Genomic DNA, 27,992 nt, shown 5'->3' with positions numbered 1-27,992 from the left:
GAACATAGCAGTCGTCATTTACTCCCGACATCTGAGCCGCTGAAGACGCAGAGGATTAACGTTACTTTTGTTTTTGAAAGGAATGCGCCAATCCCTGATCTGCCTAAATGCGTTTAAGTTTGCGTGAATCATTCGTGATCCAGCTTCATCTACAGAAGAAGTGAGTATAAGGGTTTTTTTATGAATCTTTGCAAATCGCCTTTCCTAATATGTGCTAGTTAACAAGTTTCGCGGCTGAAGTTTACAGACTGCTAGTCACCCCACGGAAGAGAGGGGCGGGGTCCGCAAAGCTCATTAGCATTTAAAGCAACACGGACTAGAACGGCTTGCTGAAAACAGAGCTGATTTTGACAGGGTAAAAAGGGTGTTTTTTACACTACCATTAAGACATTTTAACCAAAGTATGTTATAGGCTTTTCATTAAGACCCTAAAGAATCATATCAACTTGTGGAAAATGGGCATCCGATGACCCCTTTAAAGAGTGTTCGGAGTTCTGATGGCCTGTAGGTAGTAGCTGTTCATTAGTCTGCTGGTTCTGGATCGAATACTCCTGTACCGCCTGCCTGATGGCAGTTAATAAACAGGTTGTGTGCTGGGTGACTGGGGTCAGCAATGATTTTGCGAGCATTCCTCAGACGTCGCGTATAATAGATGTCCTGTAAGGTGGGTAATTTGGTGCCTATAATGATTTCAGCTGCTCTCACGACTCTCTGGAGAGCCTTGTGATCGCTGATGGAGCAGCTTCCATAGTAATTTAAATTCCAATGTAATTTAAATGTGAATAACACTGCTATCTGTATTGTCACACAAAGTGGGGACAGTTATTTTATGTTTGTAGCCCAACTAGAATGTAAAGTGATGTAAAACCAGCTAAATTCAGAGGGGTTGCACATGTGAGTTCACATCTGTGCCAGCGACAAGTAGACTCTGTAAATATCCTGACATTAACTCTTGTATGACAGGGTTTATGCCATGATAACTCAAAATATTAATCCATCAGAAGAGATTTTAAAAAGTGTCTTACTTTAACATGTCCATTAAGTGGAACCCTCAAGACTAATTACATTTAATTTTGCTTAATAATAATAATAATTATTATTATTATTAAATAATGTGCATGTATTTAAACATATGCCTCTATAAATAAATACAAATCTCTTTATTTATTAAAAGTGTGTGTATGTGTGATGAGCATTCTGATTTGTCCGGATTTTCAAATGCGTTTTCCCAGGTCAGTTCATGATGGCACATCCAGCTGTAAGTGTCCAGCCAGCCATGGTGGTGACCACTAATAATGTGATGTTAAACCAGTGGAGCAGCGGAGTGTGTGACTGCTGTGAAGACATGGGCATCTGTAAGTGTGGGGTGGAGAGAGAAAGAGGAAAAGCAGGACATATTGACTACAGTCTATGTTTGTATGTGTGAAGAATGATGAGAATAAACTGTGAGCTTGTGGATGATCTGAAAGCAGTTCAATGTCATCTGCTTTACTGTGGCAGGTTGCTGTGGTTTCTGGTGTCCATACTGCCTCATGTGTAAGACCAGTGAGGAATTTGGAGAGTGTCTCTGTCTCCCCCTGCTGGAGATATGCTTTGGTGGCATTTTGCATCCAATTACTCTCTCCATGAGGAGCAGTATGAGAGAGAGATTCCACATTAAGGTAAATACAGCATCACTATACAATTTTTTTAAATAACTGTTTTCTATTGTCATATATTTTAAAATGTAATTTATTTCTGTGATGCAAAGCTGAATTTTCAGCATCATTACTCCAGTCTTCAGTGTCACATGATCCTTCAGAAATCATTCTAATATGCTGATTTGCTGTTTAGGAACGGTTTCTTATTATTATCAATGATGAAAACAGTTGTGCGGCTTCATATTGTTGTGGAAATCCCAATGCATACATTTTCAGAATTTTTGGATAAACAGAAAATATTTGTATCAGTGTAATTTATTTTTAATAAAAATATTTGTCAGTGTGAAAAAGTCTTTACTGTCACTTTTGATCCATTTAATGCATCATTGCTGAATACAAGTATTCATTCCTTTAAACATTTGAATTTGAATTTCATTTAATTTTGTTTCATTTGACCAAACATGACCAAAAAAAGCACAACTCTAGTGGCACAATTTTTGATTTGAACTCAAATACTAAATAAATATATTTATAAACAAAACTGATTTACCACAATAATGTGTTTATGATTTGGAAAACCATTCTAATGCTTATATATATATATATATATATATCAAAACACTGAAAAGACTTCAAGTCTTTTCAAGTAATGTTTACCACAAAACATTACTTTCCTCAAAAACCCCAATTCTCTTCTGATTTTAGAACTACAAACTGAATTCATCAAGTTTACAGATGTTGCATGGCTCAAAAAATGATGTCCCCAGTATGAACGGGACGATACTTCCCCCGCCCTCCCATTATAGACTACTCAGTTTCATGTTTTTAAGTTTCACTTGATTTGATGTTCTTTTCTCTTTCATGAAGGGTTCGATACAGGATGACTGCTGTGTGGTGACCTGCTGCACTGTGTGCGTCTGGTGTCAGATGGCGAGAGAGCTAAAGGCTCGACGGCACTCTCTAGTGGTCGTTAACCCGGTTCACCAGCAGCCGCAGGCTTTCACCCAGCCTCTGCAACCCATCAATCCTGCCTACTAATGACCTCAGTGCACACGAGCACACCTGCCAGTCCTTTAACCTCAGGCTCCCCAAAGAGCAAAATCTACTGTTTTGTTGAAATTACATAGTGGAATATGTATTACATTTACATAAAATTATATTTTAATATTTATAGCCTACCTGTTTAACAATGGCAATATTTTTACTGAACAAAACAATATTGCATTTTTCTATTTTTTTAACACTTTTCTTTATAGATAAATTGCCAAATATAGTTAAACATTTTAATATAAAGCAAAGATAGGGTGTACACCTATTTAAATAAATAATATATTTCCTCATAAAACTGTTTATTTCTCATGTGTGCATCAACAATGTCAATCACATCAATCTCTGTGTGTGTGTGTGTGTGTGTGTGAGAGTGTGAGTGAGTGAGTGTGTGTGTGAGAGTGTGAGTGAGTGAGTGTGTGTGTGAGAGTGTGAGTGAGTGAGTGTGTGTGTGAGAGTGTGAGTGAGTGAGTGTGTGTGTGAGAGTGTGAGTGAGTGAGTGTGTGTGTGAGAGTGTGAGTGAGTGAGTGTGTGTGTGAGAGTGTGAGTGAGTGAGTGTGTGTGTGAGAGTGTGAGTGAGTGAGTGTGTGTGTGAGAGTGTGAGTGAGTGAGTGTGTGTGTGAGAGTGTGAGTGAGTGAGTGTGTGTGTGAGAGTGTGAGTGAGTGAGTGTGTGTGTGAGAGTGTGAGTGAGTGAGTGTGTGTGTGAGAGTGTGAGTGAGTGAGTGTGTGTGTGAGAGTGTGAGTGAGTGAGTGTGTGTGTGAGAGTGTGAGTGAGTGAGTGTGTGTGTGAGAGTGTGAGTGAGTGAGTGTGTGTGTGAGAGTGTGAGTGAGTGAGTGTGTGTGTGAGAGTGTGAGTGAGTGAGTGTGTGTGTGAGAGTGTGAGTGAGTGAGTGTGTGTGTGAGAGTGTGAGTGAGTGAGTGTGTGTGTGAGAGTGTGAGTGAGTGAGTGTGTGTGTGAGAGTGTGAGTGAGTGAGTGTGTGTGTGAGAGTGTGAGTGAGTGAGTGTGTGTGTGAGAGTGTGAGTGAGTGAGTGTGTGTGTGAGAGTGTGAGTGAGTGAGTGTGTGTGTGAGAGTGTGAGTGAGTGAGTGTGTGTGTGAGAGTGTGAGTGAGTGAGTGTGTGTGTGAGAGTGTGAGTGAGTGAGTGTGTGTGTGAGAGTGTGAGTGAGTGAGTGTGTGTGTGAGAGTGTGAGTGAGTGAGTGTGTGTGTGAGAGTGTGAGTGAGTGAGTGTGTGTGTGAGAGTGTGAGTGAGTGAGTGTGTGTGTGAGAGTGTGAGTGAGTGAGTGTGTGTGAGTGTGTGTGAGAGTGTGTGTGTGTGAGTGTGAGTGTGTAATTGGGCTGTTGTCTCTTGTCCAAACAGTGTCAGCACAGAACTGATGTGGAGAGTTTAATGAGACGCTGAAATTAGTCATAGGGGAATCTGGGAGGAAGGACTAATATGCAAAAAACAACTTGCATGTAGCCAACACGTAATTGCGTTAACAAGCAAATCCTCGCGGCCACGCATGATGTTAAATAATAATAACTCTCCCACTTATTTCTTGGAAAACTGCAAAAAGGAAGATGATTCCTTCAGCATTTACTAATTATGTTCTCATCTGGCAAAGAGCACGGATTTGAAAAAACAAAAAATAGACCTGCGATAAGTAGCCTAATAACGTTTTGAATTAAAGCTATTAAGCCATATAGGTTTGGTGCGATGACGTAAATGATTAAATAACTTTTCTTTTTGGATGAATTGTCCTTTTAAGGACATATTTTATATCCTCCACTAGGGAGCAGTCATGTAATGCCAATAAATCACTTCGGTCAGCTATTGCGCTGAACCTGATTTCCACAGAATTTAAATTAAAATATGTAGTAGCATATTTGACTTCAGACAACATTGCTATAAAAATAACTACTATTTAATATTTTTAAATAAAAATAGAATAATGAGAATATACTATATAGTTTAAAGTAAATTATAAAATGTAAAACGTACTAGGCACTGGCCACCGCTAGGCTTATTTCTCCTCTCTGTCGTGCTATATACTTCGATGTCCCAATATTCAGGAATACTCATTCGTTTGAAAAAGTAACTTTCGTCCCTGGGTGGGCTCGAACCACCAACCTTTCGGTTAACAGCCGAACGCGCTAACCGATTGCGCCACAGAGACAGATGCCGCTACTTGTTATGAATACAGTATACAGTAATGGGACCTTTTTGAAGAATAACTATAACACTAATAACAAAGTTTTTAACATATTGGTTATTAATTAAATTGTACGTAATTAAAATGTATAGTTTCTACAATAAAAAAACATGGTAATTTTTCTACATTGTATTCATTATCGAAATATTCTGTTATCTTTTACCTGCTCTGAATTTCACATTGATCTCAGTATTTTCGTCATAGAATACTTATAGTAAAATAAGAGCATATGCATTAAGTTCAGTGTTTTTCTGGAGAAAAAAAAATGTAAAGTTAATAAACTATTTTCAGTTTGCGTCTGAAACCCTTGACTTGTGTAATTTGCGTCTTGTCACTGTGTTTCTCTCGCAAATGTGTTCTTTAATTCGAACTATACACCTTCTGGAGTAACTGGTCTTGGAGTAAATAGGCCAGGGGCCGGTTGCATACATAGACATAATGAATACCTATTTATTATGTCTGCGGTTGCATAAACTGCTTAAACTAGTCTTAAAACGTTAGCCATCTAAATTGTTTTCTTCTAGACTGGTCATAACTGTTTAAAAGTCAGTTACAAACATGTAGATTGACCCAATTTTAATCAGAAAAGTGAGACTGTTTAACTTTTGGCTAACTGCTAGTTGGTCAAACTAGTTCTTAAGACACAGTTATAGCTATGTTTATGCAACTGGTCCCTGTGGTCCTTTTGTCAATAGAAACTGGTTGAAAACAATGTTAGCATTAGCATAAAACGTTAGCATAAAACAATTAGCATGTAGCTCGGTTAGCTCAGTCGGTAGAGCATGAGACTCTTAATCTCAGGGTCGTGGGTTCGAGCCCCACGTTGGGCGGTCTTCTTTGGATAAAGACCCTTCTAAAAGATTGACTCCGGATAATAAGCAGTGGTTTTTGGATATTTTAATAAAAAAATCTTACATATTGTGCCTTTAAGATGAAACACATTTGAACATTATTTAATATAACTTTTTTTGCTTGCAAAATGTATTTAATGTATTTCTTCATGTATGCCGGAATTTTAAGAGAGCACGTGCACAAAAGCTATAACATGTAACTGTGGAAAAGTAGAGAAAAGAAAGAAGCCTAATGTTAAAAAGTTCTTTTGAACATTTCTGTTTATGGTTACAGTAGCCTATATGGTTTCACTGCAGAGGTGTGTCTAAAGAGAATAAACATATATGATGATAAGAAAAACGTGTGTTTGTGTGTAAGAGAAAGAGAGCAGTTTAGTATTTGCATACCAGTTTGTGGTCCTAATGTTATGGTAATGTTATGGTAAAAAGGTAGCCTAGTTGTGGTAATGTTATGGTAATTTTGTAATCTTTTCAATGTCCAATTTCCCTCCTTTCAGTTTTACACTTACAAACTCAATAGTTTTTAGCTTGTAACCCTCTCAGATCAGGGCCCTTGGAATTGTCCTAACCTTCCCCCCATTATGGCACCCTTCTCTCCTACTCTCTGACTGCTGTTTGGTGACCTACTGAACTATGCATGCCTAATGTCAAATGGCAAGAGAGCTGAAGTAGAGCTTATACGTGAAAAATGCCAGAAACTACAAGAAACCAAAACCATGGCAGCCTCATAAATCCAATAAACCTTCCCAGCGGAAAGAATTGAAGAATAGTCTTTAAAATCAGTGTTTCAACCAAAACTATTCAAGCTATTCAAATGTTCTAGAACTAAACGTTCTAGTCCACAAAGAACAGTTTTTCTGTTTCTGCATTGTATTTGAGTGTGTCTGGCAGTTTTTGTTTTTTGGTATATTCTACTGCTTTATTTTTTTTTCCTACTGGGAATATCAAAAAAAGCTTGTTATGTCTGCAGACATCTTATATTTGTTCAGTTGGCTGATTTTGAAGAGCAAGTCTCTTCCTCACCTTTGCTTTGTGCTCCAGATTTTGCATTTTGCATCTTATATGTTAACATGGTTTACTACATTAAAGTTTCTTAATTTCAAAGGTCAATAGTTTATTGAATACATTTAGTGTATTTTAACATGTAACCATCTTAAAAATGAGATCTACTGCATTTCATTTATGAGTTCACTGGTCTGTTGTTTTAAACTTTCCTCAGCAGTTTAAGACTGAGAATGTCTAATAATCTTCTCGCATCGCTGTTGACTGGTGACTGAAGAATTGTGTGTTCTTTCAGATAGCTCTGACTTCCTGTCAATTCCACATTGTGCAATTCCACATAGTTCCACATCTCATCACATTTTATTTCTTTAGTATTTGTTCCTTGAAATGTTTGACTCATGGTGACCTGTTGTTCTACGTGTGTCTGTTGGAAAATCTACACAAGCGCTCACCAAACCTCCTAGTAACTAGAGTTCATCAAAAGCAGCAAATGCAACCAGTCTCTACAAGCAACTACGCAAACAACAATCTGAGCGTGATGATGCTGAGACAGCTGTGTCAATCAATGTTGTTTTGAGAAATCAGTCAGTCTCAGTGCTGAACATTACAATAACATATGTACAGTACAATATTTATACTTTATGATTTTTACACGGTAAACCCATTAAAATAATCAGTATTGAAATACAGTGTCACAAGCTCTGGCTATTAATAATATAATTCATATAATTTTTACATGAAGATATATATCAAAAAATGAATACTGCCACTCCTGTTGAGTTACATCAGAGTTTCGATCTTGTCTGTTCATCACTGACATAATTTACTGTAAACCATCTGATATCTCTGCCGTGTAGCAGATGCTTATCAGCTGTTTGTAAGAATAAGGACAGGTGGTGAGTTGAAAGTACAAAAGGATGGTGATCTTCCAGTGATTTTCAGTTCCCGAGTCACCTGGGATTAACCTTTCTTAAGATTCTTAACCTTACCAAAGAAATAAAAGTCCATTATAATAATAGTCTTGCTTAAAATGTAATTCCCTGTTTGCCAACTGAAACATTTACAACTGCTTTCTGGAGATCAGTAATTAACCATGATCTTCCAGCAGCATGCAAAAAAATATTTGAAATAGTAGTTGAAATTGCAAACAAACATCCACTTTTCAGACCTGTATGTATTTTAAATGACACAAACATTATAAGGAACTTTTGTTTACAGGAAAAAAACAACTCATTAATGCTTCTTAAACAGGGGTTTTCAAAGTTTTTGATGACAAGCAGCTCATTTTTTTTGGATCCCCTTTTCTAAAATATAAAGGGAGCTAGGCCTATATATAGTTTTCATATATAAAAACTCATTTATGCTGTTTATGCTGTGTGTGAAAAATATTACAGTAAGTGTGAACACATCCATCGATGCAGTCTGACCCAGAGTCTCGGGTTGCAAGCGGGGAAAACACCCAGGACAGATGGCCAGTCCATCACAGAAAGACAGCACATTGTTTCTTAAATTAAATAATTAGCTTCTATATAGTCATTGTACTGAAGCAAATTATTCATTATTAAAATATTACCTGGAAAATATTATTTTGTATTAAATTGACCGTGAATTTAGATTTTTTTTTTGTACAGCTTAAACCTGAAAACAAACATTTTAAAATCATTTTTTACCTATATTGAAAAGCAATCTGGACAATAAATACGTAAAAAAAAAGTTTATTTCATTATATAAGATATCATGAAAGTAGTATATGAATAACCCTTCAATCATGGTAATTTCACATTTTTCAAAAGCTTATGATTCACATTTTATCAAGTAACAGTCCATACCAAACGATGCAATAAAAATATTATATATATAAAAACACTGGCCAAAAGCACTTATGCAATGAACACATACAATAATGAAAAGAAAACACAAAAGGACCTTTTGAGCAAATGTGTGACAATAGCTCCAATAATTCAGCAAAATACATAATAAAATATATATGTACAAGAGGAAGAACACAAAGACACAGCACAGCAGGCAACAAAACTGGTTCAGTGGCATTCCAGAAGAAATCATAACAAAGTTTGTAATGTCACTTACAGTGTAGTTTTAGATCTCATTCGGTTACTTACGAGATGTGCATAACAGACTGTTTTAATAACACAGTATCAATGAAAATAACAATATGCATATTCTGAATGGTCAATGTGTGCTGTTCCAAAAATATTTATACTAAAACAACTGTCTCATCTGACTCCAGTGGCTCTTGGCTTGCAGGTGCTCCATTCTCAAAGCTTCTCCATGGCACACCGGTATCCATAACAGGTGGTCTGCATGGCACATCTATGCCCAATTCCTGTGAAGGGGGTGTATTGCATATTTCAAACAGGACCTCAAATTTATTCTCTGAATCTCCTGGTTCCTGCCAAATCAGCAGTTCGTATCTCCCAAAGCGGCAGAGCACCTTGTCATCAAGCTCAGCTCTTTCGAGGTATCTCAGTTCAGACCCACCAACCATGAGTTTGACCTTCTGGCTCATGTTCTGGATCATGAAGCTCAAGAACGGGCTGCCAGCTTTCCTATACGCCTGTATGGAGAGCTGTTTTCTGGAGACAGAGGTGTCATTTAGGACAAAGACGCAGGTCTGTCCATCACGGCCAAGCCTTACTTGATCTTCAGCGTGCATTTTGTATGGCTGATTTAGGGGTAGGTTGTGGAAGAGTGGACAAATGGTTTGGTTAGGGTGGAAGAGATGGATATGAAGACAGGCGAACAGTTCTTCGGTCTCCAGTTTGCTATTGTCATTCATTCTGGGAAACAAATGGAAACTTCTGTGGGGTTGAATTGACTTGTTGACAGTTAAACCTAAGGAAAAACGACAAGAAACAACTCGTTATGTGTTAGTAGGCTACATTGTACAGATGTATGTTGCAGCAAAACGTATTATTCTGAATTAAAGTGAGATAGATCTGTGAATAGCAGAGATCTAGCGAAAAAACTTTACGCTAAAGTATATATACGAGGACTAAATAAGTGCCGTACAGTTAAACAAAACTAGACAGTAGCTCACCTTCAGAAGCTGTTTGCAACGATCATCAGTTAACGGACTGATCGCTATGCTATGAGCTCTACAAACAAAGAGGGAATTGCATCAGAAACATCCACCCCCCTTTCAGCTTGGGACTTCTGACTCTCAAAAACTCCAGAGTTGCGCAACTGACTTCCATGCTTTCGCTATCTGTTTCATATTATATTTCTACATTATTGTTTGACCTGGAGATACCAGACACGCTGTATTCTCGTTTTGATCAAAAAGAAAAAGCCCATGTTGCGTAGCCTAATGTTAAAACTTAAAGCACTCGTCAGGCTTTATCTTGTGACATGACAACGTTTTAAAGACCAGATAAAAGAGGTGTTTAAACATGACTGTGAACACGTTTATGGTCATCATTTACGATGTCTTATCAGTCACTCCCCAGAAACATCCTAACAAAATTGTAAAACCACAGGGAAGGGAAGTTGATGAGAAATGTTGGCGGCTTTTAGGCAGCTGAATGTCAATTGCATGTCAATTTCATCATCATAGCAAAATAACATTCTTTTAACATAATCTATAAACACGCAACACGTAGGCTAAAACAAGTAAGAAATAAGAATGCTTAGGCTATATTTCATTTATCTTTGCTCAGCTTTCAATGTGGTCTGGAACAGCTTGCTTTATCCCAAACATTAACACTATAAAAGTGATGATACATTTATGAAACAAAGTTTAAAAACTTAAGTGAACACGGATATCAAAACTAGACAGTAAACAATTGCGCACTCTTCATCTTTTTTGCTCAAGGGCGGATCTCAGTCTAATCTAGGGTAGTGCATTACCACAACCTACTGGTAGCATAGAGACCCGGATTAAAACCATACAAAATCTTTATTTCTGTCTAATTAAATTCTATTTACCACTGTAGCAATAGTGATTTATTTAACTGCCCAAGTGACATGCAGACTTTGTTTTTGTTGTAAACACTAACCAGTTACAGAAGCAGAAAGACTTGTCTGAGTGGAATAGCATGTGAGATAAAATGATGTTTAGGAGACTGTGGGAGACCTCATTTCTGGCAGAATAAAGTTTCTTGTGGTGGTAAAAGAATTCTGAGATTTTCTTGTGTTATTATTTCTATTTTTATTAGAATTCCCAGACTCTTCTGCTTTGTCGTTCTGCTTTTTGATTTTTGCAATGAATGATAACATAAACATTCGTTTAATAGTGCATTGCTTGGCTGATAAAATATTTTCTTCAACCCAATTCCTGCCAGAAAAGCTGTGTCTGCTTCCTCATTCCCCTCGTCTCATACGAGTGCACAAAAAGTCACAATTGATTTATCATCCATTCAGAACCGTTTCTTTTTAACTTTCCACAATTCTAACTGGCCACGTTCCGCGTGATCCACATTCTTAAATTTGATTGGTTTATTCAGCCTGGTGGGCGGGACTTATAGGAAGTATATTACTGAATGACGCACCCTCTCTTCCTCATTGTGGTGAGAAACAGGCGGTGAGTATTGTGTCTTAGTACTTTGACCTTTATTACATCAGTATTAAAATTAAGGTTTAACACGCGGAATTAAGGCATTTATGATATAAGCAGCTTTTATATGGTATGTAAAAACTCTGTTAATCGGCTGCATGTGAACGTCGTACATACATCTTGTTTATCTTGGCGCGCAATGGCTGTTCGGCTAACGTACTAAGCTAACGTTGTTAGCCTATTCAAACCTAGCACCATAAACGGAGTTTTCCCTCAAGGCGCTGGGCACTTAAATCGACGATTACTCGCTGTATTCCTGTTCTCGTGATTTACGAGCATAAATACTTTAAAGAATATGCCGTAAATAAACTTAATGTTTGTCGAGGTTTCGTAGTCCGCTACTATTAAGATATCACACGAGGCCGTGGCGCATATAAACGTGCGAGGAGAATTCTTGATTGGTTCGTACGAAACTTCATTTAGTTCTGCTTAACGTAACAACGTTTTATTTAGTCGTGTTTGCGTGTATGTAGGGTGAAGTAAAATTTAAAGTATTTGCATAAACTGGTTTGACTTGATTGGCTTCTCAGGAAGTCCACTGTGAAAGGTTTCAATTTCAGTTTAGCACCAGGCGTGGTTTCGTGTTCTCATTCTTCTAACGTTACGTTGATTTGCAAAAAGCCATAGCCCATTACAATAACCATAGTAATTTGCTTTGCTGGCAACTCATTGTAAGTGTATCTTGTCACAGTGCGTTTCAGGCTCTGCGTAACACATTAGCGAAGATGGTGAAGATCTTCATTGGGAACCTGCCTCCGCAGGCAGAAGCAGATGAAATAAAGTCTCTGTTCACTCAATATGGAACGGTCACTGAGTGCGCCATTATCAAGAACTTTGCCTTCGTCCACATGGATGATCGCAAAAGTGCAACAAAGGCAATTAAAAACCTTCATTTACACAAGCTGCATGGAACACCCATCAATGTTGAAGCGAGTCGGGGCAAAAACCAGGGTCCTGTGAAGCTTCATGTTGCCAATGTGGAGAAAGGAGCAGATGAAGAGCTCAGAGCGCTGTTTGAAGAGTACGGCACAGTTGCCGAATGCGCCATCATTAAGAACTTTGCCTTTGTACACATGAGCAATTCCGATGAGGCCATGGATGCCATCAAGGGGTTGGACAACTCTGAATTCCAAGGTAAATAATCCAGTCTGTCTTTCATATCCTTTTGCATGTTTATCACATTTGCTAATATGAAATGTTTTTGCATTTGCAGGCAAACGAATTCATGTGCAGATATCAAAGAGTCGACCAAGAGGCGAGGAGGAAGATTACGGCCCCCCAGACAGTGGATTTTGGCCACCCCGTTTCTCTGGTGACCGGCCTGAGCCCCCTGGTTATCCTAGGGGTCGCTTCGGGTATCCCCCTGGTCCCCCTCCACCACCACCACCCATGCCTCCCAGACGCCCCCCATACCCAGAGCGTGCAGCGCCGGCATACGAGCGTGCAGCGCCGGCATACGAGCGTGAACGTGGTGTGGTCGACTATTACGAGAAGTACCGCGCTCGCCCTTACGGTGTCTCCTCATATGAGGACCGGCACCTGGGTGCCATCCCCCCTCCCCCACCGCCCCCGTCATCTGGCATTATGAGAGAGAGATTGGCTGGCAATGGCCTCGACCCCTATGAGCGACGCCCCCTTCCACCCCCGCCATCCTCGTACTACGCACGAGACCGCAGTCCCATCAGACGTGCTCCTCCTACCCCTCAGACACCCGCCGGGAATGGTTACTCATTCGAGCGATCTCGTCTCTCCCCTCTCTCCATGTCTCGGACCCCGATGTACAGCATGCCTCGGGCCAGAGACCCCTATGCTGACAGGGCGCCGCCTCCACCTCCGCGCTACTCGTATTAAAGTGCACCACTGCGCTTTTGTAATCCAAGGTGAGAATAGGTCCCTCAACCCAAAAATGAGCTCTGAAATGCCCTCTTAATATAGAACCAAGAATTCACGTACTTGCCCTGTTCTGCGTGTCGTGTAATTGATGCGCAAGTAGCAGTAACGTAAACTTTGTATCAAAGTGCCTGGATTATACTTATTTATTTATTTTTTTTTTAAATGGCCTTACGGTCTTTTTAAAAGCACTGCTCGAGGAACGCTGAACTTCGTATCGAAGTGTTTAGATGGTAAATTCTAGTAACCGTATGGTATATTAAGCTCTCACTTCATATTAATCAAATAGACTTCATACAAATCTTTATTTTAAGTTAGCTTGTCGATTCAGTAATCCCAGATGGCACTGCAGCCGTTTGACTCATGTGGTTTGCTTTCTTTCCAGGTGTAAATTATTCAACAAGATCGTCGTCGTTGTCTCCAGGTGCACGTGCCGCGATACGTCTTTGTCTGCCAGAGCGCGTTTCGTTCGCCTGCGCACCATAGTGGAAGAGTTCTGTTGCGGACTGCACATTCTATAAAACTACCGCTTTTACACGCATAAAAACGTCATGCTAAATTGTCAATTCTGCTTTATTTTTTTGCCTTGTTTTTATTGTTTAACATTGGATAGGTGAGAGAAGCACTAAGCCAGAGTACGTAAATTAGGTTAACTTGGTGGTTTGGTAAAGACTATTAAAGGAACGCTTATAAAAATGATTCTTTCAAAGAACACTTCAATGTATCACACTGTACCTTTTTACCTTTAAAATCTGGAATGAGGTTATCGTTTGTTATTAAACTACTGTAACAAGCGCTATGAAAATTTTAATTTGAAAACAAAAATTCATTTGTGTAAAGGTTTTTTTTTTTTTTTCTCTCTTTCCCCTCTCTAAGCTATTTGTTAAAGTGCGGCATGCAAGTAAGAATACAGTCTCCGCAGCAATAAAACCTTTCCGTCTACTGGCTTTATTGAAATTGTGCTGTAGTGTGCATTTTTAATGGCAGAGTATCGAAGTTAAAGGACTTTGTATCATTTTCTTTCATAGGAACACTTGGAAGTTTTAATAAAAAGACTGGAACTTGGTCCGTCGTTTTGCTTTTCTTGCCAACCTTTAAAATTCAATTTGCCGAAATAGGCATGAAAGTAACTATATAGCCTAGAGTTTGACACATTCGAATTAAAACCCATAACATCTTGCTTCCTAGTTTAGAAGTATTACGGATAATGGAACCGCTTCTGCGGCGAAATGAAAACGATTACATCACTTCGTCTTCAAGGCTATTCTTTTGCCCTAAACCATTGGCGTCTCACTATTCCTGGTCTGTGTCCAAATAATCCTGTCATTCTGATTCACAAAGTGGGTAGACTTCCCAATATTTCCTTAATCAGTGGTCCTTTTTAAGTTTGATTGTGCCAGGTAAGTCACTTGATTTAGTTTCTTTACAACTCTGCATGCCTTTATATACTTAATTGTTTCAAGGTATAGCTTAAGTACAGAGACTGCATATGTGTCTCAATGACATGTATTTGGATCCAAATGTTTTGCAAGTGATCTATTTTAGGATTATAGTTTTATATTTTAGGTTAACTTTTATGCATCCCCCCCCCACCCCCCATAGTTCTGTCTTGATTTTACAATAAAATGTGTTATGGCTGTTCATTCATTTACCTGTGGGACACCAAATGAATGTGCCTCTTCCGGTGTTGAAGATCTCAGCATAAAAACTTATTTTATTTTTCCTTTTAAGGTGATTGCACTTTCAATAAAGCGCTTTTTTTTCCTGCCCAAACTGTCTTTGCTGTTATTTTTAAGAATATTGCAGTTGTGTATTAAGGTATATGTATATATTTTGTGTATATATAAAAAAAAAAAATATATATATATATATGTTCAACATGCACATATGCTGAGTTTAACACTCAGGGTTAAACTGCTGTGTGTGTATTGTGGGACACCAAATGAATGTGCCTCTTCCGGTGTTGAAGATCTCAGCATAAAAACTTATTTTATTTTTCCTTTTAAGGTGATTGCACTTTCAATAAAGCGCTTTTTTTTCCTGCCCAAACTGTCTTTGCTGTTATTTTTAAGAATATTGCAGTTGTGTATTAAGGTATATGTATATATTTTGTGTATATATAAAAAAAAATATATATATATATGTTCAACATGCACATATGCTGAGTTTAACACTCAGGGTTAAACTGCTGCGTGTGTGTATATATAATTATAAAGTACATTTGTTTGTTAAACATTGAATCGCTTAACCTTTATAGTAGAGGGTTAAACTGCCAAATGTGTTAAAACATTTGACAAAGTATTTGAAATGGTGACTTTAAATTTAAAGCAACCAGGCTATTTTAACAGCTGTGTAAACCTACTGGATCAGTGATTCCTGGCCCTACATAACTTTTATTTTTTTTTTTTATTGAACTTTCAAAAATACAAAATTCTGCAAGTTCTTCAGATATTTAAGTTTTTTTTTTCTTCCATTTTGCGAGTGCAAACAAACCAATAAATTAAACTGAAAAACAGGAAGATATTAAAATTAAAGGGCATCACAGACATGAGATAAATTATTTTAACAGGTACAGCTTTTCGGGCTTTTTTATTTTTAAAACCGATTTTAAGTGAACTTCAACGGCTGTTTGAAAATGAGCAGAATTAGGTTTTGAGTTACCCCATTTGGTCTGTTAAGTATAAAATTCAACAATATATCGATAATTTTAATAAAGATTAAAGCCAATTGAACATGTTTGTTTACTTGTATAATTTTTATATAATTCATTACAGTTTTTAGTGACATCTGTGCTTCAGATTGGGCGTTTATTTGATCTAATTTGAAATATAGTAATATTTTAAACACTGAATAATTAGTAAAAGCTGTGTTAATTCAGACACACTGCTCTGAACGCGTGTTGGGTTTTTTGTTTACTCGTGGACCGGAAGTACTGTCGGTGACGGCGGGCGACTCCATTTTAGGCTTCATTCATCTTGGCAGCCAGTGAGATTACGTGCTCGCTACGGTAAGGCAATGCTGTTCCTACATAATCGACTATGAATTACTTTACATGAGTGCTAGTGTTTAGATATCACATGCAGATAATGCAGTCTGGCGTAGTATTGTAATGTAACGGCATGTTTCTTAATAAGGCCACGTCTTCGGGTAACTTTATGTAACGTTAGTCGTGCTAACTTAGCGTTGCACAGTCGACACCATTGGCCTATAGCTCTTAAAACCTCACCGACGCTCATCGGTCGTACTTAATCGTGTATCGGGCATTAAAAACATAGTTGAATGATGAAAAATAAAACGTAAGGAGGTTAATACGTTGGGTATGATGGACGTTAATTCGGCTGCGCCATAAAGTCGAAGAACTGAACCTGGTTTTCCACTTTACCGCTTTCATCAGATCAGTGAGTGTCACTCACAGCATATTTAATGCTGAGTGGTGCGAAATCATTCTGGCCTGAAGCTACACAATCGAAACAAATAAAAAAAACTCTGATAGGATTAAGTTGTCTATGGTTGGTTTTGTAGGCCAACACAGCAGTAATGTAGGGAATCATCTGTTGATATAACGTGAATTTAGAAACTATGCTCCCTCTGTCCAGGAAAAAACGGCAATAAAGATGGTTAAGATCTTTGTTGGCAACCTATCCTCAAGCACGACCGCGGAAGATCTGCGCTCTCTTTTTTCTGAATATGGCAAAGTAAAAGAGTGTGACGTCCTGAAAAATTATGGCTTTGTGCACATGGAAGGTAAGCAGGAGGCCGAAGAGGCTATTCGCAAACTCCACCATCACGAGCTGAAAGGTCAAGCCTTAAATGTGGAGACGAGCAAAGGGAAGCCCAGGGGCTCCACCAAACTGCATGTGAGCAACATCTGCAGTGGCTGCACCAATCAGGAGCTCCGGGCTAAATTTGAGGAGTATGGCCCTGTGGTAGAGTGTGACATAGTGAAGGACTATGCCTTTGTTCACATGGAGCGAATGGAAGATGCCATGGAGGCCATCAGTGGGCTGGATAACACGACCTTCCAAGGTGAACCTTAATCCGAAACGACGAAATCCATGGTTATCCAGAGTTGAATTTTACTCCTTACATTTTTTTAGCATGGGAAGAATGTACTACTCCTTTTTCAGTTCTTTGTAATTGCTGAAGAGAATCCATTTTCTAGGTAATTGGCAGTAGACCTCAGATACACTAATATTAAAGGGATAGTTCATCCAAAAATGTTTTATCTTCAAAACACAAATTAAATTTTAATAAAAACCTAAGAGATTTCTGTTCCTCCATTGAAAGTCCATGTAACCAAAAGTTTGATGATTCAAAAAGTTGATGATAACATTGTAAGTGCACATACATCGAGCACATTTAATATGGTTAACAGGCTTTCAGTGGAGGAACAAAAATCTCGGTTTCATTAAAAATATCCTAATTGTGTTTCAAAGATGAACCAAAGTTTTATGGGTTTTAAGCGACATGACGGCAAGTAAACGAAGACGGAATTTAAATTTTTGGGCAACCTAACCCTTTAAGTGCTTTGTGGCTATCGTGATGCAATAATTATCTTTTAAATTGACGGTTTACGTGAGCGGAAGAAAGTTTTACATTGTCTTGCGTGTGTTCTCTTCCTCTCACAAGGCAAGCTGATCAAAGTACAACTGTCCACAAGTCGCCTCCGTACAGCGCCCGGCATGGGAGACCAAACTGGCTGTTACATCTGCGGAGAACCGGGCCATTGGTCCAAAGATTGCAGGCGTGGCCAAAACGGTAGCTATGGCGGAGGCATGGGGGGATTTCCCGGTGGTAGAGGCCCCCCAAGGAGTGCTCCGAGTTACGGCATGGGCGGCCCTGGAGGTCTTCCTAGTAGAGGTTACCCAGCAGGGCCGCTTCCCCCTCCCCCACCTATGAGCCGGCGTCCCAGCTACGGCGAGTACGTCGCGGATGCTCGTGAACGGTACCCCAGCAGGCCACCGAGCTCCTATCCCGAGAGGCCGTCCGCATATGAGCGCGAACGCTACGGAAGCATTGACTATTACGAGAAGTATCGGGCTCGTCCGGCTGGCTCTAGCTTCTTCGAGGAGAGTAGGCCTCTCTCTATTCCCCCTCCTCCTCCCCCTCCCTCTTCTTCCTCTCTCTCAAGGATGCGGTTGGCTCCTCCCAGCCTCGATCCCTATGAGCGACGCCCTCTGGCGCCTCCGCCTCCCACGGCATCGGCGTACTTCTCGCGGGACCGTAGCCCAATCAGACGTGTGGGCGCCGGTTCGGAAGGCTACTTGTACGAGCGCTCGCGACTTTCCCCGGTATCAAGGAGCTCATCGACTTACGCCGTGCCGCGGCCCAGAGAGAACTACACCGAGCGGGTTCGATACGCATACTAAGCCACACACATGCTAAGGTGAGCGATAGCGGGTCGTTAACTTGGATCACTCAGATGAGATGCCAGCGTGATCTGTTCTAAGCGTAAGCCATTTCGAGTACAGTAGTAAGCGAAGCCGCTTTGCTCGGGTTAAAAAGTACAAATGTCAGAAAATAATGTCAAGTTTTTCATCTCACAGAATATTTGTTCCTTTTTTTTTTTTTTAGGTGTTGTCAAGTGAAGAGACTTCCCTTCCACCTATAAGACTTTGCCTCAATCAGATGCTCCATTGGATTTCAAAGATGCAGGATTTGATTGATCACAATGCTTATTAGCTCTGCTCATTAATGTTTTACCCATAATGCACAAACTGCTGTTTAATTTCCCTTTCCAAAGGATCTGTAGCCTATATGATTGCAAGAAGTGGTTGTGATTTTGGTTTTTGCTTTGCTTTTCCAGAGGTAAGGTGGGGGGGGGTGTCTAATGTCAGCATAATTTTAACTCCGCTATTAACTACAATTACACAGATGCTCTGTGAGATTTAGAATTTTACTTTCGTCTCTACTTTCCCCCAGTCAAGTTGTTGTGATCCACTATTATTTACCCTTTTTAGTGCTCCCAAGACTTTTCTTCAGCTGTCAGGTTGGTTTGCCACTTAAATTTCTTTGATTTATGTTTGGTGACGACAATCTGGTTATGTTTCTTCTGGCAATAATAATGCCAGCATTGTGTATTTATAGGGGGAGTGGCAATCTGTAATTAATCCTGCGGCTGCAAAAAGCTTTTTGGGGGGGAAAAAAACTAAAATTCAACATTCCAACATTTTTTATTATTTGCTACAGGTGATTGGTATATACAAACTGTTCAGATTTGAATTGTACTTGCTTGTTGAATTGTGTTATCTCATTGGTACGTTCAACAGGATGGTCAGCTTGTTTCTCCTACCAATATCTCTTGAGTTTTTGTGATTTGGGAGCTTGGACGTGAATTTTGAGCTTGTTTTGATTACCCCCCTTAAAAATATGATTTCGTATACAACCTAAATAGTTGGGCAGCTTTCAGTGGGATGCAAACTGTTTTCTGTTCTGTACACACCAAATTACTGTTTATGGCAGGAGATCATTACGTTATATGAAGATGCACCTAGATGGAAAGTGGACTGTACATGTGAGTGAATTGGAAAAGTGCATTAGATGTGCTAACCAACTCTCACTCAGGGCTTTATTCGCCTTTTGAGACTGCTAGCGTTTACTGGTGATTCTTCTTTATGGGTGCCTTGGGAAGCTCTGTGAAAAAGTTTATAAATTAGATTTTCTGTAGTTTGTATATTTCCTACAGAAGTCAGGAGTGTGTTTTATGAATTATCTTTTGTAATAAACCAATATTTTGGTGACAAAAATACCGGTGTCTTTCATAGTAGAATCCTCCGTTTATACATGAATACATGATTATCTTTCAATTAAATGGATCTTCTGTGTTGGTACTTTAATTCTTTATTATGTAACAAATCATTACGCGATCTATCTGGCCACGTGATGCTTTGAAATCTGAAAGCTCAAGTTGCAAGCTATTACAGCAGGCTTTCAGTGTGGAGAAAAGAAAAGGGGATGGGCAGTGTTGTTAACACCATGCAACTCTATTCTCCAGCCAGCCTCGCTTTATGTCGCCATTTCATCTCGCACCGGCTCCTGCAAGCATTGTGAAAAGGTATGAAAAACATTCGTTATGCTGTATGAAATTAGCCTAGTGTTCTCTTGACTGAACGGCTAATCTCTTCTCTTACATTTCCTGTATTTTGTTGTGTGATGTTTCATTCGTTTGCTACAGTGTTTCTGCCCGTATTCACGGTTAGCTAGATGGACAGTAAGCTAACTTGATTATAATGCATGCAATATGAACGCTTTGGATACTTTAGTTATTGATACAGAGCTTATCTTGTATCAATTCTTAAGATGTAGAGGTTTTGCTGGTAACGTTACGCAGCTCGTAAATAAGTGCACAGAAAGTGTAGCTTTTATTGTCCATTGTCCTCTATTGGTGATGGGAAGCCCGCCATGTTTCGCGAGTCGATTCTTTCGAACAATTCAGTTTCGCTGATATTCCGATGTGGCGTAATTATACATGCTGTGAAACCTTTAAATAAAGTTTTTGGACGTTTTCATAGCAACAACTTTTTGTACTTGACATGCAGTCAATTTTATTTTATTCGGCTTGTCTGGTTACCTTTTGCCCCATAATTCAAACCCTCATAGGTTTCCAGCTCAGAATCGGGCATGTACAAAAGATACGATCTGTTCGATGAGTCATTGAATTGTTGATTCGTCAGCCACTCCGACCAATTGAATTATTTCGATTCGAAATCGGCTGAAAAGTTCGATTCAAAAGAAAGATTTGTTTAAAAAGTACACATCACTGTTCTGTATTCGACAAGAATGCTCACATTTTCCTTCATATGTTTTATTGTCTAATATGCAGGAGGATATTTTGTGTATGTACTGTATTATTTAAGTCTGCCTTTGTTCTGTACCTTACCTGCCTTTTTAAACATACACTACAGTACCATAATATGTATTTTTTTCTCACAACAGGGCCTAAACGTTGACTTCACATTACTAAAATGGTAAAAATCTTTGTTGGGAACCTTTCGCCAAACACTACTGCAGAGGAGATCCGCTCCCTCTTCTCTCAGTATGGCAAAATATCGGAGTGTGACATTGTGAAAAACTTTGGCTTTGTGCACATGGATGACAAAGCAGAGGCAGATGAAGCCATTCGAAATCTTCACCATTACATGCTGAACGGTTTAGCCATGAATGTGGAGATGAGCAAAGGGAAGCCCAAGACCTCTACAAAACTTCACGTTGGCAACATCAGCAGTAGCTGCACCAACCAAGAGCTCAGGGCCAGGTTTGAGGAGTATGGACCTGTGGTTGAGTGTGACATAGTGAAAGACTATGCATTTGTTCACATGGAGCGAGTGGAAGATGCTATGGAGGCCATTAGTGGCTTGGACAACACAGCCTTTCAAGGTGAGCCAGTATGGTCCTTTGCCCAGTTTAGCTAAAAATAATAATAATAATTTTATCTTGTCACATTTGTTCCAAAAGTGAGCTTCATTACTGTTTGGTAAGTAGAAAAATTGGTAAGTGATAAGTGGAGGAAATTTGTTCAATTCGATTTCTACTGTTAGTTTATTACATGGAGGTCAATAGAGGATGTCCATTTAGTTCTAAAATACAGTAAAAAAAAATTATCGGGTACTCAAAAGCCAAATGTTTCCAGTTTTCACTGAGCTGATCAATTCCTAATTGAAATTATTTTCATCCTAAAAAGCAAGGGAAAACGTGTGATTTCTTTTCTGAAAGTGAGACATTTCATAAGTATATTTGTTACTTAAATGCAACATATAAATATGCTGTACAAACCACATATGCTCTCTTATAACACCAAATTATTTAAAAGTCTATTGGTAAATCTTTGAGATCTTCTGTATTATTCGGTCGACTTAATTTTTCTTATTCAAACCGCATTCTTATTATATTTATCCATCTTTCTTTCAAACTTTACATTATAATGTTCTGATCCCTATATGCATTCATACCATACAAGAATTTTAGTTTTTAGTGTTTTAATAGTGTTTTTCAGAAATTTAGTAGAATGTATAATATCTGCCATTTGTCAGTTATCGGCCATTATTTTTTTTTTAATTCTGTTTCGCTTTGTAATGCGTCAGATTAAAGAAGTAAAATGGGTTGCAAACAGTGTTTCACGTTGACATTAAACTCTAATGGTGGCGATTTTTCATTTTAAAAATTCTGGCCGTGTTTTTGTCGATAACTGTGTTGAAACATAGCGTGAAGTCTAAGTTTATGGCTGCTTTGGCCTTATGAACGTTTGATCCGTGTGCATGCTAAAAATTAAAATAGAAATATCATGGCAAATTCTTTCTTTTCCTTAAGGCAAACTGATGAGCGTGAAGCTTTCGACTAGCCGCCTGCGTACCGCGCCGGGAATGGGAGAGAGAATGGGTTGTTATCGGTGCGGGCAGGAAGGCCACTGGTCCAAAGAATGCCCAATGGACCAGAACGGCTCCTACAGAGAGGGCCCAGGCTCGGCAGGATATGGGCCCCTCAGGTTCGATACGGGTGGCGATCGTGGTGGCCGGGGGTTTCATCGCGGCTACAGTGGCGAGCCGGCCTACGGTGGCAACTTTGCACCCTCACATGGCTTCTCCAGGGGAGCAGGGTACGGCATCCCAGGGTATGGAAGGGGCGCGGGTTTTGAGAGTACAATGAGTTACGGTATGCCAGCGGGCTACGGCATTGGCGCTGATAATAGCATGGCCCCCGCGTATGGCAGTGAGGCTGCGTATGGGAGCAGTGGCGTGGCCTATGGCAGTGCGATGCCTGCGTACCCAATACACCGACCGCCCTATGAGGAAAGAGATCCGTACGGGGTGGTGGACTTCTATGAGAAATATCGGGCACGTCCGTACGGAGCAAGTTATTTTGAAGATAGACGCGCGGTTCCACCTACGGTCCCTCCTCCCCCATCCTCCTCAGCGATCGTGAGAGAGCGCCTGTCCTCCTCTAACCATGACCCATATGAGCGCCATCCCCTTCCCCCTCCTCCGGCTCCCACCTCTTCATACTATGTCCGCGAACGGAGCCCGATCCGGCGAGCTCCCCTAGAAGCGGAGGGATACGCGTACGAACGGTCGCGCCTCTCTCCTGTCTCTTCGCTTCCCAGGAGCTCTGCGTACGATGTACCGCGGGATCCATATGCCGAACGGGCGCGCTATGCTTACTAGCCAAATACCTGTGCGCACTCAGGTGAGATCTTTTTAGGATTACAAAAGGTTAGAGCAAAGTTTGATCAAACGCTAAGCAGTTTTTAGGGGGATTATTGTCAAAGGGATATTTCCTCTCCAATAGCTGAAAATTCTGTCATCATTTGCTCAACCTCAACTACTTTTGTGATCCACAGGGAAAAAAGTCATACAGGTTTGGAATGGCATGAGGGTGAGAAAATGATGACACAATTTCAATTTTTGGGTGAACTATACCTTTAAAGTTCTTTGCTTTCATATGGCAGTGAAGTATTGTTATCAGTTTTTGATTTCCTGTCATTGATGATCTGCAAATTTTGCAAGGTCTTGCTTAACATATCTTCATTATAATATCATGGATATTTAGGTTACAGATCCAATATATTCATAAATATAAGCAGGATAAAATTGTTCTTTTTAGTCAGATTTGTCAAATTGAAGCCCTTGATTACTTCGTATTACCTATAAAGTGTCTTATAACAATTCATGTTGTCCAATGTTTGGGCACATGGAAGTCCACAGAATTTATAACTGAATGACTGACATGATTTTATGATCATCTTTTCTTTTTGCAGGTGTTTCTTGGTTGCTCATGGATCATTTTAGAAGTTGTGATGCATCCTGTTTTGCCTGGGTCAAGGACAGTACAGAGGGCCCACTTCCTGGCACTAAACTCCTTTTGTCATCTTAACAAACTTGATGTAGCCCTGTTTTTTTTTGTTTTTTTTTTTCTTAATACTAATACTTGTAAATATTTTCTTCTCGTTAATAAAAGTAAAAACAAAATCTCTTTTTCTGTCTAAATCATAGCAATTGTATTTGTATTGCAGTTGTTCTGGATGTACAGTATGGAAAATGGTGGAAAATTGAATATTAATTTTTCCTCAATGAACATTTTTGCACAATGACATTTTCTATCTCAGTTCATTCACTATGGCTGGGAGAGCTCTTAGCAGAGAACCTAGCTGTTCAGCATACATTTACAATATTTCACTTGTTTTTTCTTTCCTAACCTTTTCCAACCATCTTGACCCTTTTCCTGTGATTCAGCACTATCAGCACTCCTGACTTAATGGTACATACCCTCATTTCCTCGTATTCTTCTTTAACTTTTTTTTTAACCCCTTCTTATACAATGCTGAATCAGCATAGGATTTAGATCCTTATGTATACGCAATACTTTAAAATATAATTATGACAATGAAAATAATTCAAAGAATTCTTCTACACACACTATTTCAGATTTAATAAAAACTTTTATCTTTCAAAGAGACGGTGTCCAATTCAGCTGCTTTAAATTATATATTATATATTGCTATTTTATTTAAAGAATCTGCCCCTACCATAAAGAGTTTTACAGATAAAATGGACCAAGGAAACCAATTATGATGCACAGGCTACAAATGCTTGTGTACTATTTTAATATAATTCCTGCTATTTGACCTCTACCTCAAGTTAAATCTATTATATATATATGATCTCAGATTAATCATGCTGTATTCAAGATGGTGTTATATAACCAGCCATTCAATAACTAAGAGTTTTGGGAAAAGTGATGGTAATTTAGCTTGGAAATTAAATATGAAATATTGTTCTATTTGTGCAAATGTGTAAAAAATATCTGTTAGATTCTCAAACTTAAGATTCTTCTATTTATTGTATATATACAGTCATAAGGGAGAGAGAGCATATTTACATCCAGTTTATTGATTTGAATATCAACAGTAATAGGAGATGATTACAGTTTATTACATTTATACAAACTGCTTATAGAAAGTGTTTTAACACAATACTGTTAATATACTAAAAATTAGCAGCTGTGCTGTGTCCTGCACGTCATTGCTCTCATCCAGTGCCAATGCAAAAAAATCAAATTCTTTAACTTTCTCCTGCAGCTGGGCATATATATTATCCCCCATTTCTTCAATTCGTCTGGTGACTGTACTTGCGGACAGACTCACCGCATTTAAGACATCTTTCTTAACGGGGCACACCTCCGCAGCAACAGCATTCATACATTTCTTGACGAACTCGCCGTCACTGAATGGCCTACCGCTGGTTGCAATCAGTTTAGCTACGTGAAAGCTAGCTCGAACGGATGACTGGTTCAGCTGGGTTTGGCGTACAAATGTATTCTGCTGAGCTGATAGTACACTTTTTAGCTTCGACACTTTGTCTGCTCTCATTTGGCCTTGCAAGCTAGCATACTTTTCTCTGGCGGGTTTCATAGTGTCGGCGCAGATTGTATTCTTTGAACACAGACACTGTTTCTTGACAGATGAGACAAACAGCCACTTCTTTATACTGAACAAAAAAATAATCACTTGTCCACTTTTGGTTAAATAAAATGGCCAACCGCTTGGCCATTTTGTCGTCTCTTTGAATTTTTTCGCTGGTTCGCGTGTCACCTGTTCGATCGCGATGGTACGTTATGTTGAACGTACCGTTCTGTTGGTAGGTGAATTTAACAAATAATTAGGCTACGTTAATAACTAAGGGAAATTTTAGTCTGAAAGACAATATTTATTATCAAATATAGACATGATATAAGTGAAACCGTATATTTAAAATAAAATTTTAAAAATATGTCTCTGGCATTGTTCAGAGGATCGGTCCAAATGTGGGGGTGGGACGCATTCGACCCGCGGGCCGTAGTTTGGGGACCCCTGGTCTAGAGAGTTGAAGAAAAAGGTAGAAGTGAATACGGCTAAGATTTTGAGAGATGGAAGCCTGTTAGTAATATGTAAAACAGAAGAACAAAAAAACAAAGCACTAAAAATTGATAATGCTTACAAGAAAAAACGTGAATGAAAGGAATATGTTGGGTGAGAGACGAATGAAACCATTCCATTCCAATCGAAGAAGATCTAGAAAGGCTCAAACAAAGTATTTCTGGAGGTGAAGTGAGTACAATAAAAAGGTTGCAAAAAACAATGAATGGGGAAAGGGCTGATAGTTTATCAATTCTTTTGGAGTTTCAGGATTCAGTGCTTCCAGAAAGAGTCAAAATTGGATATATGAGCTTTGCAGTGAGGCCATATATTCCTCCCCCACTCCGCTGTTATAGATATGGACATATAGCAGCGGTGTGCAAAGGAAAACAAAGATGCCCTAAGTGTGGAGGTGATCATAGAATTGAAAAGTGTGAAGAGAATGTTCAAGATAAGTGCTGTAATTGCGGGGGGCAACATAGGGTAACATACAGTGGATGTAATGTAAGGAAGAGAGCTGTGGAAATTGAACAAGTGAAAGTGGTAAACAACATAAGTTATGCAGAGGCAGTGAAGAAGGTCCAAGAGCAAAGGAGAAGTGATGATACTGACAAAGATAAGGACATCTTGAGACAAGAGATTGGTCAAGCAGTGGAAAGCAGCACAAAACTGACAGTGGATAGGCTGATTTTGTTTATTGCTTATGTAATTAATTGTACAGACCAAGTCAGACACAAAACAGAGAAAATTAAAATAATTGTGAAGGGAGCTGAACATTTTTTGGGTATAGACAACATATCTTGGGAAAATATCAATAAAAGGCTGGAAGTTGATGGGAAGTCGGGAGATGCAGGTGATAAGACAACTTGAATATTGTACAATGGAATGCAAGAAGCTTGTTAGCAAATGGTCAAGAGTTTAAAGGTTTTATAAAAGGGTTTAAAAAGAAACCAGAAATCATATGCATTCAGGAAACCTGGCTTAAACCAGTTTTAGATTTTAGTATTAAAGGTTATGATAGTATACGCAGGGATAGAGAGGAAGATATTGGGGGAGGGTGTATAATATTTGTAAAACAAGGAATACAATATAAGGTTTTAGGGAAAGTAAAGGAGTTGGAATTTATAATAATAGCAGTTTTGGAAAAAAAAAAAAAAAAGGAAATGTTAAAATTATAAATTTTTATAATCCATGTAAAAGACTATCACTAGAGGTATTGGATGAATTGATTGTACATTTAGAAGGGAAAATCATATGTTGCGGAGATTTTAATGCTCATAGCACGTTATGGGACAATTGTAATGATGGGAATGGAATAGTGATTGAAGAATTAATGGAGATTAAGGATTTAGTATGTTTAAATGATGGAAGGGGAACAAGGATTAATGTAAGAACAGGAACAGAAGCAGCTATTGATCTTACACTTGTTTCAAATTCACGGGCGGGTATATGCTTATGGGAGGTGTTTAGAGAAACGACTATAGGGAAGTGATCATTATCCTATAGTGATTGAAGTAAATTTATGTATAGAAGAGTGTAATGCAGGAGGGGTAGACAAATGTTTTTTTGAAAATGCAGGTTGGGAGGCATTTAGGAGTATTAGTGAACAAGAAATGGAAAAAATTTAAGTTAAAGAAGAGGTTGATAAGGTTAATAATGATATTTGTAATGCTATATTGTTAGCAGCAAGTCAGACTATTCCAAAGAAGGGAGGTAAGAAAAAAAAGAAGATTGTACCATGGTGGACAAAAGAATGTGATCAAGCAATTAAATCTCGAAATAAAGCTTTTAAAATGTTAAAAAATAATAATAGTTTTCAGAATTTTATTGAATATAAAAGGAAGCAAGCAAATGTAAGGAGAATCATCAAATATACAAAAAAAGAGTTTTGGAGGAAGTTTTGTAACA

At 38.8% G+C, this 27,992-nt stretch overlaps 5 protein-coding genes and 2 non-coding genes across 10 annotated transcripts in view; 5 read left to right on the top strand and 2 right to left on the bottom strand.

The window, feature by feature from the left end:
* LOC107659709 (cornifelin homolog) overlaps positions 1 to 2,957 on the top strand; it is a 6,128-nt gene extending 3,171 nt beyond the window's left edge. The window contains exons 3-5 of the mRNA XM_016448733.1: positions 1,233 to 1,355; positions 1,501 to 1,661; positions 2,508 to 2,957. Of these exons, the coding sequence (XP_016304219.1) occupies positions 1,241 to 1,355; positions 1,501 to 1,661; positions 2,508 to 2,678 (447 nt within the window). The 5' untranslated portion in view covers positions 1,233 to 1,240 and the 3' untranslated portion in view covers positions 2,679 to 2,957. The remainder of the gene's footprint in view (positions 1 to 1,232; positions 1,356 to 1,500; positions 1,662 to 2,507) is intronic.
* A 1,815-nt stretch (positions 2,958 to 4,772) lies between these two features.
* Positions 4,773 to 4,846, bottom strand: trnan-guu (transfer RNA asparagine (anticodon GUU)). The gene has a single exon. It is a non-coding gene; the product is annotated as a tRNA-Asn (tRNA).
* A 793-nt stretch (positions 4,847 to 5,639) lies between these two features.
* Positions 5,640 to 5,712, top strand: trnak-cuu (transfer RNA lysine (anticodon CUU)). Its single transcript has one exon. It is a non-coding gene; the product is annotated as a tRNA-Lys (tRNA).
* Positions 5,713 to 8,606: 2,894 nt separating this feature from the next.
* LOC107659708 (TRAF-interacting protein with FHA domain-containing protein A-like) lies at positions 8,607 to 9,874 on the bottom strand. The gene is made up of 2 exons (XM_016448732.1): positions 9,794 to 9,874; positions 8,607 to 9,588 (listed from the first exon to the last, which is right to left on the bottom strand). The coding sequence occupies exon 2, from the start codon at positions 9,530 to 9,532 to the stop codon at positions 8,951 to 8,953; it is 582 nt and encodes a 193-aa protein (XP_016304218.1). The 5' UTR covers positions 9,533 to 9,588; positions 9,794 to 9,874; the 3' UTR covers positions 8,607 to 8,950.
* A 1,335-nt stretch (positions 9,875 to 11,209) lies between these two features.
* On the top strand, positions 11,210 to 14,971 carry LOC107659723 (RNA-binding protein 4.1-like). Its single transcript, XM_016448747.1, has 4 exons — positions 11,210 to 11,275; positions 12,000 to 12,442; positions 12,522 to 13,188; positions 13,584 to 14,971. Exons 1-3 carry the CDS (start codon positions 11,235 to 11,237, stop codon positions 13,157 to 13,159), a joined length of 1,122 nt encoding a protein of 373 aa, XP_016304233.1. The 5' UTR covers positions 11,210 to 11,234; the 3' UTR covers positions 13,160 to 13,188; positions 13,584 to 14,971.
* A 1,150-nt stretch (positions 14,972 to 16,121) lies between these two features.
* LOC107659722 (RNA-binding protein 4.1-like) lies at positions 16,122 to 19,946 on the top strand. Of its 2 annotated transcripts, XM_016448745.1 has the most exons (4): positions 16,122 to 16,205; positions 16,795 to 17,224; positions 17,828 to 18,584; positions 18,773 to 19,946. In XM_016448745.1, the coding sequence occupies exons 2-3, from the start codon at positions 16,813 to 16,815 to the stop codon at positions 18,565 to 18,567; spliced, it is 1,152 nt and encodes a 383-aa protein (XP_016304231.1). In that variant the 5' UTR covers positions 16,122 to 16,205; positions 16,795 to 16,812; the 3' UTR covers positions 18,568 to 18,584; positions 18,773 to 19,946. The 2 variants fall into 2 exon arrangements, with proteins under 2 accessions (XP_016304231.1, XP_016304232.1); XM_016448746.1 differs by lacking the exon at positions 16,122 to 16,205 and having other exon boundaries at positions 16,224 to 17,224.
* Positions 19,947 to 20,064: 118 nt separating this feature from the next.
* LOC107659720 (RNA-binding protein 4.1) lies at positions 20,065 to 24,030 on the top strand. 3 transcript variants are annotated; one of them, XR_001630943.1, is made up of 5 exons: positions 20,065 to 20,252; positions 21,134 to 21,574; positions 22,505 to 23,377; positions 23,532 to 23,566; positions 23,949 to 24,030. XR_001630943.1 is itself a non-coding variant. In XM_016448743.1 (4 exons), exons 2-3 carry the CDS (start codon positions 21,163 to 21,165, stop codon positions 23,353 to 23,355), a joined length of 1,263 nt encoding a protein of 420 aa, XP_016304229.1. In that variant the 5' UTR covers positions 20,065 to 20,252; positions 21,134 to 21,162; the 3' UTR covers positions 23,356 to 23,377; positions 23,949 to 24,023. The 3 variants fall into 3 exon arrangements, 2 of the variants coding, with proteins under 2 accessions (XP_016304229.1, XP_016304230.1); XM_016448743.1 differs by lacking the exon at positions 23,532 to 23,566 and having other exon boundaries at positions 23,949 to 24,023; XM_016448744.1 differs by lacking the exons at positions 23,532 to 23,566; positions 23,949 to 24,030 and having other exon boundaries at positions 22,505 to 23,378.
* Positions 24,031 to 27,992: the final 3,962 nt, after the last annotated feature.

Source organism: Sinocyclocheilus anshuiensis, unplaced genomic scaffold (genome assembly GCF_001515605.1).
Source record: "Sinocyclocheilus anshuiensis isolate Anshui unplaced genomic scaffold, SAMN03320099.WGS_v1.1 scaffold960, whole genome shotgun sequence".
In the NCBI taxonomy this organism is placed as follows: Eukaryota; Metazoa; Chordata; class Actinopteri; order Cypriniformes; family Cyprinidae; genus Sinocyclocheilus; species Sinocyclocheilus anshuiensis.
The sequence above is the reverse complement of the archived record's forward strand: the minus strand, read 5'-3'. Positions and strand labels throughout refer to the sequence as shown.

Excerpts from the sequence above, each read along its gene's own strand:
- LOC107659708 (XM_016448732.1), bottom strand. The coding sequence starts at position 9,532 with ATGAATGACAATAGCAAACTGGAGACCGAAGAACTGTTCGCCTGTCTT.
- LOC107659720 (XM_016448743.1), top strand. The coding sequence starts at position 21,163 with ATGGTAAAAATCTTTGTTGGGAACCTTTCGCCAAACACTACTGCAGAG. Across the intron at positions 21,575-22,504 it reads GGACAACACAGCCTTTCAAG|GCAAACTGATGAGCGTGAAG; the intron begins GTGAGCCAGTAT and ends CTTTTCCTTAAG.
- LOC107659723 (XM_016448747.1), top strand. The coding sequence starts at position 11,235 with ATGACGCACCCTCTCTTCCTCATTGTGGTGAGAAACAGGCG. Across the intron at positions 11,276-11,999 it reads ATTGTGGTGAGAAACAGGCG|TGCGTTTCAGGCTCTGCGTA; the intron begins GTGAGTATTGTG and ends ATCTTGTCACAG. Across the intron at positions 12,443-12,521 it reads GGACAACTCTGAATTCCAAG|GCAAACGAATTCATGTGCAG; the intron begins GTAAATAATCCA and ends TTGCATTTGCAG.
- LOC107659722 (XM_016448745.1), top strand. The coding sequence starts at position 16,813 with ATGGTTAAGATCTTTGTTGGCAACCTATCCTCAAGCACGACCGCGGAA. Across the intron at positions 17,225-17,827 it reads GGATAACACGACCTTCCAAG|GCAAGCTGATCAAAGTACAA; the intron begins GTGAACCTTAAT and ends TCCTCTCACAAG.